This window comes from Sphaerodactylus townsendi, linkage group LG06, assembly GCF_021028975.2.
Source record: "Sphaerodactylus townsendi isolate TG3544 linkage group LG06, MPM_Stown_v2.3, whole genome shotgun sequence".
Taxonomy (NCBI): domain Eukaryota; kingdom Metazoa; phylum Chordata; class Lepidosauria; order Squamata; family Sphaerodactylidae; genus Sphaerodactylus; species Sphaerodactylus townsendi.
The window spans coordinates 37054909-37072267 of NC_059430.1; the positions used below are offsets into that span (position 1 = coordinate 37054909).

At 41.7% G+C, this 17359-nt stretch overlaps 1 protein-coding gene across 1 annotated transcript in view; it reads right to left on the reverse strand.

Annotated features, from left to right (window-relative positions):
* Window positions 1-911: 911 nt before the first annotated feature.
* The window catches only part of PVALB (parvalbumin), a 32197-nt gene continuing 15749 nt past the window's right edge, over window positions 912-17359 (reverse strand). Inside the window, exons 3-5 of the mRNA XM_048502232.1 lie at window positions 14160-14292; window positions 2509-2618; window positions 912-1122 (exon numbers count right to left, since the gene is read on the reverse strand). Of these exons, the coding sequence (XP_048358189.1) occupies window positions 1094-1122; window positions 2509-2618; window positions 14160-14292 (272 nt within the window). The 3' untranslated portion in view covers window positions 912-1093. The remainder of the gene's footprint in view (window positions 1123-2508; window positions 2619-14159; window positions 14293-17359) is intronic.

A 17359-nucleotide genomic window follows, 5' to 3' on the forward strand; every position in this document is an offset into this window, starting at 1 on the left:
CTCCCGTGGAGGCAGCAGAGCTGTAGATAACAATTTCCTCAGATGAGGGCCTCTGAAGTCCCGTCTTAAAGGATAAGAAGCTGTTGAAAATAGTTCCTCTTTCACTATTCTAGCAGCAATTACAGCTCACACATCTTGCATGTCACAGTAGGACTTGAGTAAGGAGCTCGGAAGAAGCTAAGGCCACCTTTTTATCTGGAGAAACCATCTTTGAATCAGGTCAGATCTAAAGTGGAAGCCATGGTTGTTTTCAAACAGAAAAACCCACAATATTTTTCTCAAAGCAGAAGTGTTGTATGTCTCAAAAAGGTCTCACATAAATTGTTTACCTTCCTTTCATCTAATTGTCTTGTCCATGAATCATTTTATTTCCTGAGCCAAACTACTGACTAGTGTTGCTGATAAAATATATACTGTTGTTTATCCTAGAAATTAGTGTGTTACAGCCACTTGTGAAACCATTTTTGAGTCAGTGACAAACTAGTGTATGCTTTATTGCTTTTTGTCAAAACATTGCATTGCATCTGATAAACCGAGTGGGCCAGATATATAGGGGAAGATTTATTGAGCATTAAAATGTTTTGGGGGAAATTTGAGGTTAGTTGCTAGGAAACGTTTTAGCCTCCAAAACTGCTAAATCAAAGAAAGTGGCTGCCAAATGAAATCGTGTAATTGCTATCCATACAGATTTGTCAAGGCCAAGAGTAGATGCATGTCACTTATGCAGGAAAGTTTGAAGAGGAGGAAATCAGTCATGCCTCAAAGCAGAAAGAGAGTACATTATATGTCCTGCTAATATAATGTTGGCTTCTTATCTTTTACTCTATTGCACTAGAGCAGGAGAAGAGGAACCCATTTCTTGTGCAAACTAAAACAAATAAGGTGCGTCTGAAAGGAAGGGAGAATGGAGACCAGATTGATGTGACCTTTATTATTTTAACAGCATCTTTCAGCACAGTTGCAATGTTACGGGGCTGCAGAGAACAGAGTTGGAGTATAAAACAACATAAATGAACAGAAGAACTATGGAGGTCAGCAGAGAACAGTTGGAATCAGGCAGCAAAGGATGAAGGGTCCTGATTGGTCAAAATCTTTATGATTCAGCCACCAAGGTTGTGAATTCTGGAGGAGAGACAGAAGTGAGGAGTAAGGTCAGGAAGTGCTGCATTGGAGGCTGTGAGAACAGGATCGCTCTAATTTGTTCATTTAACTTAATTTCTCATCCGCCTTCTCACTGAGACCCAAGGCAGATTACCAAAGAATCAAATAATGTAATAAAACAATACATTACTAATGTTTTGTAAGTTCCTTTATGACTCTGAATACAGTTAAGAGATCTCTGGTTTAACTGATGTTAGTTGCCCTATAAGGGACTGAATGCCATAAATACTTGCATTCAGATAAAGGCACTTGTGACTCGTGCCGTTTGGCATACAGAGAGCCAAAAAATCGGCAGAAATTTTCCCCTCTATACACCTACCAAAGTTTGGTGTAGGAGGCTGGAGCTAGAGTGTGTACTTTGACTGGCAAGACTTCAGTTCAATCCTTGAGCAGCCATAATACTCACATGGTGATCATCAGCTTACTTTATTTAAAACATTTTTGTGCAGCTTTCCCACCCAATAAAACTTCGAAGTAGAAGAAAGCTGGGAAGGATGCATGATGTCAAATGTACATTCCCACCCCCCAGCCCAATTCTCACCTATCCCGACAATTCAACAGTGGCATTTTATGTAGAGTTACTCCATTGCACTCCTTGTAATCTCCTAGACTGGGGTTAGTGGGTGAAATTAAGATCATGGCATGCATACCAGGAGGTGTGTATCTTCTACACCAGATCCTCCCCCTCCCTCCAAAAAACCTTCCTCCATACAAAGCAGGAAAAAACTGGAGAGGCAACAACATATTTCTACATTGTACCCCTTAGGTTAAGGACAGGAGTAGCCCCTTTCTATTTGCCTTGCCCTAAGCTCTGGTAGCTAGCCCCAGAGGTCAATAGCATCATGCTATTGCAAAGAACTTCCCAACTTCCTTTGCTTCTCTCCCAGAATTCCTTGTTGAGGCCCCTCTTACATTTGATATTACCCATTACTCCTACAGTTAGGCTATCTCATCAGACTCAGGGGCCTCCCTTCTATTCAGCAGCCTGATGGGGCTGTGGCCCAGCCAGTGAAGGACCAATAGTGCCTCCTGAGTAATTTCTGCCTGGCTATTCCCCTTCCTCGCTCCCAAGGTAGAGCTTCCCAACAGCTGATTACCAGACAGCTGACTGTCAAAGGGTCAGATGTCAGGGGGTATTTCACTCTTAAAGGGCCAGCTGCCATTGATCAGTTGCCTAGTGCACAGATCTGTAAGGCACACCAGCTGCTCCACTGGGCCTGGTGGATGCTGAGGTTGTTAACTCTACCACCTGCAGACAAGAGTGACAACTTTGTGATTGTTCATGGTGATGGTCATTTCAATCTGCATTCCCAGTGCCAAGTTTGATCTCCCCTGCAGGACTCCTACCATCAACACCAATTTTGCCATCTCCATCTTTATCTCCAGCAGCCAAGAATGTCTTAGTTTCTTTATCAGACAAGTCTCTGCCATCAGCGGAAAAGCCCTTCAGTACAAACCTATGGAGAAGGAAATGAGAAAGTAAGAAGCTGATCCAGGTAAGCTTATATTGAATTATGCAGCTTTATTTAATAATTTATTTCTTGCATATTTGAAGAAAACTTTTCATTTGAAAAGCAGATTATGGAACAAAAAGAACATTTATTAGGACAGGTTGTGGTGGGCTTTCCGGGCTGTGTGGCTGTGGTCTGGTAGACCTTGTTCCTAACGTTTCACCTGCATCTGTGGCTGGCATCTTCAGAGGTGTAACACAGATTTATTAGGACCAATTTATAAACTATTATTTCAGTTTGAGTGAAAACATGTATGGTCAAATAGATGAAAAACTTTGAAGAAGAAATATCTTTTCAACAATGGGAAACCTTATAGACGAAAGGAATAAAATTTACTGCCAGCCAAACATTAAGATAAAATTGGTACAAGATGTTCTATCGATGGTACATCACTCTAAAGGATGTCAAGAAGATGTGCAAGAATTACATGCCGGAAATACTGGAAATGTAAAGAATTGAACGGCTCTTTTTATCACATGTGGACGAGTAGAAAAGTGTTAACATTCTGGAAAGAAATTAATGGAAAAATTCAGAAAATCTTAAAAATCAAATTTATTATGGATGCTAAGCAGTGGTGGAATTCAAATAATTTAGCAACTGGTTGTTTATAAGCACCATTTTAACAACCGGTTCTGCCGAAGTGGTACGAATTTGCTGAATCCCACCACTGATGCTAGGACTATGTTATTAGGGGTATTGCCAGCACACATTCCAAAAATTTCAGAACTTTTTCAGTGTTTGATAATGGCAGTCAGAGTAGTACTTGCAATAAAATAGAAGGCAGAAGGATGTCCTACCCAACAGAACCGGGAAAATAAACTAGTGGAATATGCAACAATGGCAAACTAACAAACTTTGTGAATAAGTGACCAATTAAAAAATTCCAAGATACCGTGTATTATTTATATTATTCCAAAAAAAGAGAAAGAATAATAGTGAAAAGTGAAGGATATAGTTAAAATGATGTATATAAACTATAAACCATATAAACTATTAACTCTGATGATATATTGTTTATCAGATTGAAAAGGGGTATACAGGGGAACAAACAAATGACTAATCTATGAAAAATAATAATATGTTATTATGTGAGAAAAATTTAGAAAGTTATAATGGAAGACATTTATCAGTGTTTCTAAAGTATATTTTGGATTTTTAGATTTTTTTTATTAAGGATAGCTATCATTAGTAATTGGTAAGTATTTTTATTTCTATATTATATTATATGTAGAATTTGTTTTTATCTCAGTGTTTGGAACTAAATGTAGCTATGACTTGATTAAAGTTTCTTTTCTATTTTATTAATTTCTATTATTTTTTGTTTTCAAAATGGTTTATAAGAGAATGAAAGCTTAAAAAAATAGTAAAAAGGGAAAATCAATTTTAGATTTTTGAATTGAGACTTACTACTAGGGTCTCTATAGGCCTGTAGTATCTGCCCATGAACCCAGCTAATCTTGAAACCATTTCTTGAATAGATGCCACTGACTATGCAGGCACAAAAAGTAGGCAATACAATTTAGCTGATATTATGGTAGTAAAACCTAAAACAATGTCTCTCCTGCTGATCTCAATTGACAAGAGAGTAGGGTTATATGGGAAAAGATGTACACTGAAATATCCCAGACACCAGTCATTTTTTGTTTTGCTGAATCACAGCTGATCTATGGTGGTATTTTCAAGGCAAGATACTTTGTATATGTGTGTGTGTGTGTGTGTGTGTGTGTGTGTGTGTGTGTGTATAAATATATGGCAACTGGAACAGGTTATGAAGTATTGGTGGTTATTAGCAGTCCTATGTAAAACACAGTAGAGGTTAAGAGTTTTAATGATTGCTAGCAGATTCTCAGTGATCAAGAAAAGGCACAGCTGGCAGATCAACTGGAATGAACGATGTGATAAAAAATATTGTGCTGAATGACACCTGTGATTCTACAGGCCAATACAATTGGGGTCACTCAGACGTGGTTGGAGGTACCAACAATGGATACTGGCTCACCCATTGCCTTTTCTTTCACTGCCACTGCCACTGTCAGCTAGGTCTGAGCAGTGTGGCACTGCAGGTGCAGAGCTACTGGAGCTTGACTGTGTTTGCTCCAAGATGTCAGTGGCCTGCAAGGATGTAGGTAAGGCTGGGGGTTCCCGGGTTCAACCTCCCCATTACATTTCCAAAGCTCTGCCCCCCGTTTGTGGCTTTTTGTATGTTTTAGTTTTTTTCAGTTTTTGGCCTGTGGGGAGCACAGAGTTTAGGCTAGCAGCACCAAAATTCCAGGGATTTTTTGGGAGACTCTCCTGATGATACCCCCCCAGGTTTGGTGAAGTTTGGTTCAGGGGGTCCAAAGTTATGGTTATGGAGGTCTCCTAAAGAATATGGTTATGGAGGTCTCCAGGAGAGTCTCCTAAAGATACCCTGAAAGTTTGGTGCTGCTAGCTTAATAATTGCACCCCTGACAGCAGGCACACCCCAAATTTCCCCAGATTCTTCTTTGAAATCCATCCCCTTTGGCATGGATTTAAAAGGATAATCTGAGGTCCCTAGTTTAAACATTGAAAGTGATGCTGTTTCAGCGTGGGGGATAATCCACTCCAAAACAACTTCACTTTCAATGTTGTTTTAACTGGGGACCACAGATTCTCCCTTTAAGGTGGATTTAAAAGGAGAATCTGGGCTCCCTAGTTTAAAGACCATTGAAAGTGCTGCTGTGTAGGGGGTGGATACCAGCATCACAGTGGCCACCCATGGGGGCCCCCTGCACAAAACTCAGATTTTACATCAGGCTCCATTTTCCCTTGCTACACCTCTGCCCGAAGGGGAGGGCAGAAGGGACATCTGGCTGCCAGCTGGGAGCCCAGCCGGGGGGGGGGGGCGAGGCGGGCCGGGCAGAGGAGTCTGCCATCCCTGGCCTCGGAGAGCTGCTTTTATTAGCACTGGGGGGCAGGGCTCGGTAAGGTCTGGCCACACCCCATGGGGCGGGTGGAAGCATGTCTCCCCCCCCCCCGAACTCACCCCATTAAAAATCTATACCTATGTCACTGGTGGCCTGCCAGGGCAGTGATCCACTAAGAACTTTCCCTATGACTCAAATGTCCAGTTCACCCCTGAGATCACCTGTACTGGTTGACATATTCTCTGGGCCACAGTATGGAAAAGCCATTCTGTATGCAGGTACACTCCCAAGCTGCAAACCTGCTTTAGAAGAGGGAAAATGACCCCCCCCCTTGCATAAAATCCAACATTTCCTCTTCAAAACTACCTATTTCCTTCTTGCCTGGATTTCGATTCTGTTTATTCACCTCATCCTCCAGTCATTGCTAAGCTCAAGCACACAGAGAGTCTGGCCAGGAGCATTTGGTCCAGTCCTCCTCCTCCTCCTCCTCCTCCTCCTCCTCCTCCTCCTCCTCCTTCTTCTTTTTGGTAAAAATGACCTTACTGAAGTCATTGGGGTGTGGGGAAGGAAACGGTCACATGAAACTGCTTCAGGTAGAAGCAATTCTCTAGGGAAAGCTCTATTTCAGATGCTTTGGCAGTTATTTTGAGCAATGTTACAGATTCCTTCCATCCGTTGTCTTTTGAGAATTCTCTCCTCTGAAGTGCTCTCTTCATGACTACAGCTCATTCAGGCAACTTTGTCACCTAATGGGGGCGGGGTCACTGGGTTGCACAAGGATATGCCTTGAATTAGCATCTTTTTTCCGTTTTAAGTTAGCTATACAATGCAGCCCTTTTATTTACAGAGACACAAGGGAACAAAACATGCAGTTGCTCACTAAGTAATGAAACCATGCCAAAATGGGGATCATGTGGCACTTTAAAATGTATTTATCAAGATTAAATTTTATGTTTATAACATGATTTAGGGTGCAATCCTAAAATCGCTTTCTTGGGAGTAACAGTGTAATCCAGATGAGAGGGGGACCACTGAGGCAGCCAGGGATGGTGTGGTGAAGGTGGCACTGTGGTGCCTCCAAAGGGGCTTTGGGCACACAGAAAGGAAGGTATTTGAAAAATCTTCCTGCCGCCCAAATGCCCCATGGTCCAAACAGCTTTATATTGCACTTTTGCAGGCTCTGAGGGCAGAGTTCCTGGAACACCTGCGGCAGCCGACTACAGTCAGCTCCACTGCTGGGAATGCGCCGGCCCAACCTCCACTGCACTGGCTCTCCCGTGGTGCCAACTTCCAGGTCAGCTCACTGAGGAGCTGTGGGGCAGCTGAATGCCAACATGCTTCTTTCCTCCACCAGCACAGGTACCACTTGCACGGGTGAAGGGGGCAAATGCACCCGTTGCTCTCAAAGGCCATTCCACTCCCTTTCTGGATTGGGCAGTAATGATCCTATTGATTAGATCTGAGAAGGATTCTGAGTAGGCCTGCTTAAGACTGCTGTCTTATAGTGTCATCCTAAGCAGAGTTACACTCTTCCAATTTCATTTAAATCTATTGGCTTATTAGGACCTAGCTTTGTTTGGGATAGTAGCATACATAACTTCAGACAAACTGCCACAAGACTCCAGTGTATTTTAACAGATTTTTTCCTTGCAGGCTTTTGCGTTGACTTAGGATGACTGTTCTCCAGTGCAGGCCTGTAGCTAGAAATTTTTTGTTGCCGGGGTGGGGGGTGGAGAATGAGAATGATGGATCTAGGCCTTTTCTGCATGGCAACTTACCACAGATTTTCCCAGTGGTGAAACTTTGTGTGATGGAAACATTTTCTGTAAAATCATTCTAAATACATCCATCTCTCTGTCGTTTTTTCCCCTTGTCTCTTTAGTTGCATTTATCTCACATGCTGTGGCTGAAAACGTAGTAGTAGTAGTAGTAGTAGTAGTAGTAGTAGTAGTAGTAGTAGTAGTAGTAGTAGTAGTAGTAGTTTGGATTTATATCCCCCCTTTCTCTCCTGTAGGAGGCACTTGTTGACAGAGGCAGAAGAAATCTTGCATCCCTTATTCGGAGGTGACATGGACTCAAACAATGCGTTGTCTTTCTGAAGGGCAGAGTTCTTATCAGGTAAGCCATTGAAGTCCTACGCACATCCAGGTGGTATCACAACAACTTCTTGGGGTGTTTGGGATTAGGACAAAAGGTAGGTAAACAGATTTCTTGGCATCGAAGAAACTTAGAAGAGACTTTGGGATGGAAAGAGAGATCGATGCATAAAACAACTTGTGTAGGATGCAGAGGTTGGAATTCACCGACAATGCCCCGAGTTCTGATACCCTATGCACAGAGATGATGAAGGAAATGTCTCTGACAGGCTCAAATGGTGTCTTGTTGAGTGCAGTAAGAACTGTGTTTAACTTCCACATTGGGAATCAGTGCACTATCACAGGTTCTTTGGTGGACCCCTTGAGAAAATGTGTCACTTGTGGATAGCCAGTAGAACACCATCCAAGGAAGGTACTGTGCACAATGGCCGCCACTTGTCTTCTTAACATGGATGACTTAAGGCCTTGTTCTACACCATCTTGAAGAAATTGATGGAGGGATAGTGACAGCAACATATGATTGATGCCCTTGCATCTGCACCACCTAATGTACTTTCCAGGTATACTCATATATCCTACTGGTAGACCGCTTCCTAGCTGCTATGATGGTCTCAGCCACATGCTGCCTAAGATCCAGGTCAGTTAGGTATTGCCATTCAGTTTCCATGTGGTTAAATGTAGCTTGTTCTGTTTTGGATGAAGAAATGGCCCCTGCTGTAGCAGATCCTGTTTGAATGGTGGCTTGAAGGGAAGTTCCACTGCCAACTGTTGAACTGTGTTGAACCAGGGCCCCCTGGGCTAGAAGGGAGCCACTAAGATCACGATAACTCTCTGCTCCTTGATTTTCCTGAGAAACACCAGAAGAATTGGGAATGGAGGAAAGGCATAGAGAAAACATCTAGGCCAATTCGATATCACAGCATTCATTGCCTCAGCCTTGTAATAGAGCTACCTCGTGAAGTACCTGGGAAGCTGATTGTTCTGAGGTGAGGCACACAGGTCCACCATATGCCTAGTGATTTCTAGAAAGACCACTCTTTGTAGCAACCATTCACCTTTGCACAAGTGCTCCCTGCTGAACCAGTCTTCCTCCTGGTTCAAGTTCCTTTGATGTATTCTGCCTTCAATGATAGAAGATGCTGCTCTGCCCATTCCATAATCTTGGCTTCTTCCCAATGAAGAGCCCCTGACCTGGACCCACCTTGCTTGTTCAGATAAGTCTTCATGGCCACATTGTCCATCCTCCTGACTAGGGCATGATGTCCTGTAACTTGGTTCTGGAAGACTTGGAGGGCTAAGAAAACCATCCAGGCAATTTATATGAAGCTTGGCCTCCTGAGGGGACCATCTGCCCTGCTTGGGAACACGGTTCAACACCGTGCCCCAACCTGTATTGGTTGTGATTTACTTGTAGGAGGGGAGGTAGAAGGACTTCCCCATTTGACAATCTTTGTCTTGATCCATTATGTAAGCCCCTCCCTTTTTTTACTGCAGCTGGCACCAACAGGGATTTCTCCACCTTGAATGTGATCTGGTATTGATAAGGACATAGGAACTGCTGCAGATACCTGGAATTATACCTCATCCACTGAATGGCACCCAGGTTGAACATCAGCATTCCCATCAGACTGGACAGGAAGGAGGTATGACTGGAGGTGACGGGCTGCACCCTCTTCTTGGCTTTCTAGACAGTGATGAACAGAGCTCCTTTTGCTGTGTTGATCATGACTCCCAAATGTTCCAGCGACTGTGTAGGCATCAGGGAACATTTGGCTTGATTCACCAAGAAGCTGTGTCTGTGTAGACAGAGCAGAACCATTTGGGTGTCGATTTGTGCCAAGTGGAATGATGGGGCTTGAATCAGGAGATCATCAAGGTAAGGGTGTAAGTGAAAACCCTGCTCTCAAAGAATCACAACCAGATTGACCAACAAGTTGGAGAAGACTTGAGGCACGATGCAAAGCCTAAAGGACATTGCTTTGTATTAATAATGACTGTCCCACATAAACAGCCTCAGGAACCTCCGATGCTTTGGAGGATGGGTATGTGGAAATTCAACCTCAGTCTGGTTGATTGAAGTGAGTTGGCAATTGACCACAAGATTTCTATGTGGAAGTTTCTGCGCTCAAATAAAGCATTTTAAGAACTTCAAATCCAGGATTGCATGCCAGTCTCAATTTGTGGGGAGGGGAGATGGTGAAGAAAAAGGAGTACACTCCCTTTCCCAGAACCTGGTTTGGAATCTCCTCTGTCGCCTCTATGGAGATCAGGTGTTGAAGGGCTTTGAGTATCCTTGCCAGTTTTGCCACATTGCATGACCACGGGGGGAGATTAGCAAGCACTTTGATGGGATTGCCAGAAACTCGATGGAGTAACCCTGGCTTACTGCCTCCAGGGCCCAGGCATCTACCTTGGAAGTGGACCAGATGTCAAAAAATGGACTCAACAGTCCTCCCACCTGTGCCTCTTGCCAGTCATGTCTTGGAGCACTTGGCACCCTAATCTGGGCAATCTGACCTGCCAGGGAATCTCTGTTGAACTGAAGTTGTCAGAGCTCAGGCAATGCACAACTGCTCTCCCATCAGGCAGGAAAAGAACTGAACATTGCTGGGTAATTCCCATAGGATACAGGAAGTAGAACAAGTTTAGTTCCTGCCTCCCAGGTGAATGGTGCGAAATATCTGAGAAGATGTCCTCCCAGTTCAATGGGAAAATGACAGAACCAAATCAGAGGTTAGAACAGCTAATAGAGATCACACTCAATTTTCAACAAGAAGCAAAAGAATGTTTCAATAAATTAGATACTGTACTCCCAGAGATGAAAAAAGAACTAGGACAACTTAGAAAGACTGAGAGTTCAATAAAGCAAATAAATGATGGAGTTAAAAAGGCAAATGAAAAAGTAGAAGTGTTAGAAGATTAACTGGAAATCTTCCAAAAACAAGTAGACAGCCATGCAGACCATATTGCCCTATTAAAACTGAAGCAGAAAGAGAGTTCTGTGAGAATCAGAGGCTTAAAGGAACAAATAAACAAGGATTTAAGAGCAAGAACAGCCCAAGATCTGGCAATTTGTCTTGGAATGATGGCTGAAGAAGCAGATAGTGAGAGAGATAGAGTGTACCGTATAACTCAAGATTTATGAAGGAAAGAAAAACGCACCAAGGAACATTTTGATATACTTCTCAAGTATTAATAAGGAATGAAATGCTTAGGCATCATTCAGCTGAGAAATTAATCATAGAAGAGAACATAACGACTGTTACCATATTTTAAAGAAAAAATTATGGCTTTTTGGTTGAAATCTTACAAAAACAAGAGATAAATGTGGGGTCAACTTGAAGGACTATCTTTCATGTTCAACTCAAGAAAATATAATATCAGTATGGTACAAAAGGCACAAGACTCCTTGACAAAGAATAAAAAACTAACAATAACTGATTACTAAATAGCAAGTGGTTAATTTTCTTTTGAGAGTTGTCTAAATATATAACAACATGAAAGAGCAAAACAAATTTGTGAGAAAACTGTAATAGAATTTTTTGAAATAAGTAACAGTGAAGGACCGAAATAAAATATGAGATACTAACAAAGCATTCATGAAAGAGATACTTTTACAATAAAGAAATCTAAAAAAGAAAGAAAAGGAAAAAACAAAGCCTATTACAGAAGAAATAGAGAAAAAAGAAAAATTACAAAAGAGACCAAATAATAAGAAAATTAGACAAGCAGTAACAAGTTTAAGAAAACAATTAGAATTACAATGAACAATGGAATTTGTTACAAATGGAAATATCTGAAACAAAAAGATTTCAAATTAGCAAACAAACCAGGGAAGTGATTAGCTGCTAAATTAAGGGGGGGAAAAGAGATAAAGATGATATCCAAAATAAAAGAAGGTGAAAATGGTATATAAAATTAAGAAAATTGAAAAACAATTTATTAGATATTATTTGAATTTGTATAAAGAAGAGAATAAGTGTGATAAAAATGATGAGATATTTAGAAAAACAAAATATCCCTAGGCTAAAAGATCACTTTAAAAAATCTAAATGACCTGATTAAAACAGAAGAAATAACAGATAGTACAGGAGCTTTGAAAACAGGGAAGACACTGGGTCCAGATGGATTCATAGCAAAATGTTATAAAACATTCAAGAAAATACTAGCTGAAAAACTAACAGAAATAATGAATTTAATTTTAAGAGGAGGTAAAATACCTCAATCATAGGAAGAAGTAAACCAATAATTAATTCCTAAGGAAGACCAGGATCATACTGAAGTGAAATTTTTTCCCGTTAAACAAGGTTATAAAATATTTGTGGACATTCTAGAAAATTGTTTTAAAAAGGTGCTACAAGATTATATATATGAAGATCCAGCTGGGTTTTTACCCAAAAGGCAAATAAAAGACAATATTAGAATAGTGTTAAATATAATAGAGTATTTAGAACAACACCCAGAAAAACAAATGGCTATATTTTTAGATGCAGAAAAGGCATTTGATAATGTGAATTGGGCATTCATGAGCCAAGTCTTACAATATATGGGAACTGAAGGTCATTACCAACAGCCTGTGAAAGCTATTTATTCAACTCAAAATGCAAAATTATTGATTAAAGGTAACCTAACAGATTCAGTTATGATTTAAAAGGGAACTAGGCAAGGATGCCCCTTATCCCCTTTACTATTTATAATGAGCTTAGAAGTTCTAAATAGAGATATTAGAAATGATAAGAGGATGGAAAGTATAAACAATAAAAGAAAACTTTAAGCAGAGTATACACAGATGACCTGGTTCTATTCCTAGATGAACCTTTAGGAAAAAAATTAATATAATGTTAGAAAAAGTAAACAGATTTGGAAAATTAGCTGGTCTGAATAACAGACTAAAAACAAAAATGCTACTCAAAAATGTAAAGAGTGAAGAATCAGAACTACAGGAAAAATCAGGATTTAGTCAAACTAAAATAGTAAAATACCTAGGGATCATAATGGAAAAGAGGAATAATACTTTCTTTCTAAATAATTATGAGAAAATCTGGAAAGAAATAAGATGTGAGTTAGAAAAATAGCATGGACTCGTAATTTCTTTGATGGGTAGACTGGCAATAATAATAAAAATGAATATCTTGCCTAAAATATTATACCTATTTCAAAACATCTCCATCATATTTACAGAGGATCCATTTCAAAAGTGGAAGAAAGACCTGATGAAATGTATCTGGTGTGGAAGAAAACCTAGAATCAAATATTCATCACTGATAAATACTAAGGAGACAGGAGGAATGGCAGTCCAAGATTTACAAACCTACTCTGAGACATGTTCAAAGTTCAGTAACGGTTGCAGTTTTAACCATGGCAGTAAGAGTGGAGCTCATCTCCTGCAAGAAATTCCTTCATTTCAAAAACTCAGAAAATGCAGACTCTTTGAACTCGTCGCTAGACTGAAGGAAGGAGGGCAGGGAACAGAATGCTGAGAGGAGTGAAACTGGCCTGCCTTCCCACCTCCTGAAGAATGATTGGCCAAAGAAGGCTCTACTTGTTACTGTCCTATTCATACTTGGTTGCATCCAATGGTGTATCTACCTAGGGACAAGGGGTGCCCCTTGTCCCCAGGTGCCACTCTTCTGGTCACGTGGAGGGCACAAAATCGGCCCCCCACGTGACCAGGAAGTCCTGCTGCCTCATCGTTTTTGCATGCCTCGACCCTGTCCGTGTCAGTCGAGGCGCTAAAATGACGAGGCAGCATGACTCCCTGCTGCCTCCAAGCACCCTCAACCCCACCCTGGACACCCTGGAGGTGGGTACCCTAGACCTTGCCCATGTCCATGGTGACATGGGTGGGATTGAGGGCAGTGGGGGGATGGAGGTTGGGCGAATCAGGGGGTGGAGCTGGGGGTGGGTGGGGCAGAGCCTGCGAGGCGTCCTGGAGACAATTTGTCTCCGGGCGCTGCTTACCCCCGGTACGCCTCTGGTTGCATCTTGCGACTGCTTAAATTCAAAAATATTGGATGTTTATATGTCCAGTGTTTTCTCACTTGCTTTTCCAGATAGAGAGCACAGAGAGGATCACTGCTGTGCTGATTGATGGAGTATGAAAAATAAATGTTTGGTGGGGCATTGCCCCTCTTTGCCCTGCCCCAGTGTTTATGGGTTTCCTGCAGTGTCATCTTAAGCCTCTCCACCTCAAAATTAGTCGTTACCAGACTGAGTACAAGCCATGTAAAGTTTTCACCAAATATTACTTGCAGCTGAACTTTCTAACGGAAATGTAAAACAAACGTAAAACAAGATCTATTAATTTGTGGAGCATTATGTAAGTAGTTGTGCGCCATTTCACGGAACCATCCATCATACAATAGTAACTTAAAAATGCTTTCCTGCCTGTGGCTACTAGGTTACATATAACTGTTGCCACGTACAATCAATCTCTACTGCATATTGCTACAATCTGCTTTTCTGCTTGCGTAAGAAGTAAGAGAAATACTGATTTTGCTTACTTTAGTTCATCCTCTTCAATGAAGCCACTTCGATCTTTGTCCAGAATGTGGAAAACTTTCTCCACGTCTCCTTTGCTAAGCTTTTTCAGTCCCACCAGTTCAAAGAATTTCTTGTGGTTAAAAGAATCAGCAGCTAAAAGGAGGACGGAGCAAGATCTCTGGTGAGGCATGTTAGCAATTTGAGTGTCCTACGTCCATTCACTTTCAACATGCAAGAGCCCAAGGGTTGCTTCACCCATCAACTGTTCACAATTTACAACTGCAGTGTCAGACAATGGCCTGAATTATGAGTCTTCCTGTTCTGCCGGCTGGTTCAACCCAGTTTCCTCAGGTCAGAGTCGACCAAGGGCCAAACAACATGAAGGCATCCACAGGTCTGAGCCATGAATGCTGCCACCATTTTAAAAGTGATTTTAGAATGTCAAGAGAGACTGATCCTCATCAGGCCCATTGAGTGGCAAAGACAAGGACTCTTGTCCCCTCTGCTTTTCTTTTCTACTTGTCAAAGCAGCTGCGTGGGGTGTTTGTGGCCATTTTGGCCTTCAAAAAGGCAGTGGCAGGAAATAACAGTGCCTTAGCCTGCTGTGCTATAGGCCCAGTTAGGATTGGGCCCTCACAGTGTTTTTTAATCACTTTAAAAACATGGCTCCAAGTAGTGACTGGATAGTCAGTTCAAAAACATTTTATCTGGAAGGCAAGTGACCGCCATTAGCCACTTACCCCATCCCCGTTCAACCTGCTGATGTACAGCCAATGAGAATGAGGTGGAAATGTGATGATAGAATTCTGAGGTGGTGGAACGGACAATACCACTTCACACTACAATGGGGTGGTGGCATCTTGAGTACCATATTCCCTACCAACTCACTAAGAATGGTTATTGCCCAGCGTGCTCTATGCTGAGTTAGCTTTTGACTTTCAGTTTTTAAAAGGAGCATTTAACAAGTTGTACCCCCCAACTGTAATCTGATGTGCTACTTCCCAGTGGGCTATAGTGGTTAAAGTGTTGGTCTAAGATCTGGGAGACCTGGGTTTGAATCCCCACTTTGCCATGGAAGCTTGCTGGGTGATCCTGGCCTAGTCACAAACTCTCAGCATTAATCAACCTCATTAGGGTTTTTGTGAGGATAAAAAAGCAGGAAAATACAATGATCTAAGCTACTTTGGGTCCTATTGGGGATAAAGGTGGAATATAAATAAACAAATAAATTCTGTCATTTGAGGATGTTACCAATTCATTCTGCCACTTGTGTTCCCCAGAGCTGGCCAATCTAGGAACATTGAGGCCCCAGTGAAAGTATCTGCATAGGGCTGTAAGGCAAGAAAAATATATGCAGAGAACTAAGAGAGGAAAGCATTTAATTATATCTTCATTGGTAGACAATCCTTCTCCTCCTTAAGTGGACACATTGTCTGCTAAAAACTAAATTCCATCTGTATGGCTACCACCAGTAGCCTTCTCTTGGGGGACTTGCCTAACAATTTTAACCACAATTCAGCCATTGGAGATTACTGTCACTACCCTCAGAGTTTGATATGATGAGAACGGGAACACTTTATCCTCTGAGAAAGGAAAATCTAAATGGACAAAGATTAACAACAGCGGAGAAGCTTTCAAAACACTTTCAAAAGAAGAAGAAAAAAACAATTTTAATCACTTTTAGAAGCTTTTACCAAAAGAAAAAAATCCTTTAATTTCCTTAAACACATTATTTAAATGAACAAGGGCTTTTGTGATTGCTTTACACAAGTGTGTAACCAATTGGAACATTTTAAGCTTCAGAAAGATGTACGCTCATTTAAGGAAAAAATCGAGATTGTATGGGGACGAAGTAATATGACTCCTATCTTATTTCAGAAGGGAGCAGTGAGATGTTAAGGATGAGGAAATGACCTCCATCTATCTCCTTCTCCTTCCCCTTGCACAATGCAGCCCTATGTATTCAGAAGTCTTCAATGGGGCTTGGTATCATGCCGGGTTGGCTCAACCCATGGATGCAAACTAGATAATCACACAGTATGCCAAAACATCCCCAGACATTTTCCTGTGGAGATGGAGAGGACAGGAAAAATTAGCTGACCAGCTTATCGACTGGATGATATTTCCCCCATCCCCAAATCCCAGATAACATGAGACTAAGAACATTCTGATCTCTACCAGCCAGCCAGGGCTTGTGCAAAGGCCATAAAGCAAGGAAGTAAAGGTGCCACAGTCATTTACAGCAATTATTAAAACCTATCACGATCAGCTCAACATATGAAAACAGGCATCAGGTGGTGGTGGGCTGGAGTAGAGCTTTCTAATCTATCTACAAAAGCAAGATAACTTGGGCCATCCCAAGTAAGGACACAAAGGGTTACTTTCTTAATTTTGATCTTCTAAAATTATCAGTCTGTGCCCCAAAGGAGGAGTAGTAGAAGAAGAGTTTGGGATTTATACCCACCTTTCTCTCCTGTAAGGAGACTCAAGGTGGCCTACAAGCTCCTTTCCCTTCCTCTCCCCACAACAGACACCTGTGAGGTAGGTGGGGCTGAGAGAGTTCCAAAGAACTGTGACTAGCCCATGGCCACCCAGCAGGAATGTAAGAGTGCGGAAACACATCTGGTTCACCAGATAAGCCTCTGCCACTCAGGTGGAGGAGTGGGGAATCAATCCCGGTTCTCCAGATTTGAATCCACCTGCTCTTAACCACTACACCACTCAGGCAAAATAGAAATAAGGGTAACAAAGAGCAGCAGAATTCACAATGGCAAATTCTGGGTGTATCTGTACGTATCCCCCCTTTCCTCCCCAACCAAGACTCAAAGTGGCTGATAACATCATTCTTCACTCCTCCATGTTCTCCTCACAACCAACACCCTGTGAGGGAGATTAGGCCAAGGAAGACAAGGTTGTCCAGTGAGCTTAGATGGCAGAGTGAGGATTTGGATCTTAGTAACCACAGCCTCTCACTGGCTGGATATCCATGTAGGGCAGTTACCTAGAGACCATTTTATCACAGCCCTCCTTTTAGAATCCAGATCGATTAAAAAAAGATGTCTCAGAAGCTTCAAAGTGTCTGAAATTAAAGATTCTTCTGCCAATGGCTTTGAATGCAGGGGAGGCTCAAGGGAAATCTAACACAGTGAATGACCTCCAAGAAGTGCCCTGATTAAGTAGGGCTGAAGGCTTTGATTCCGTCTTTATTTGGGCAGCAGCC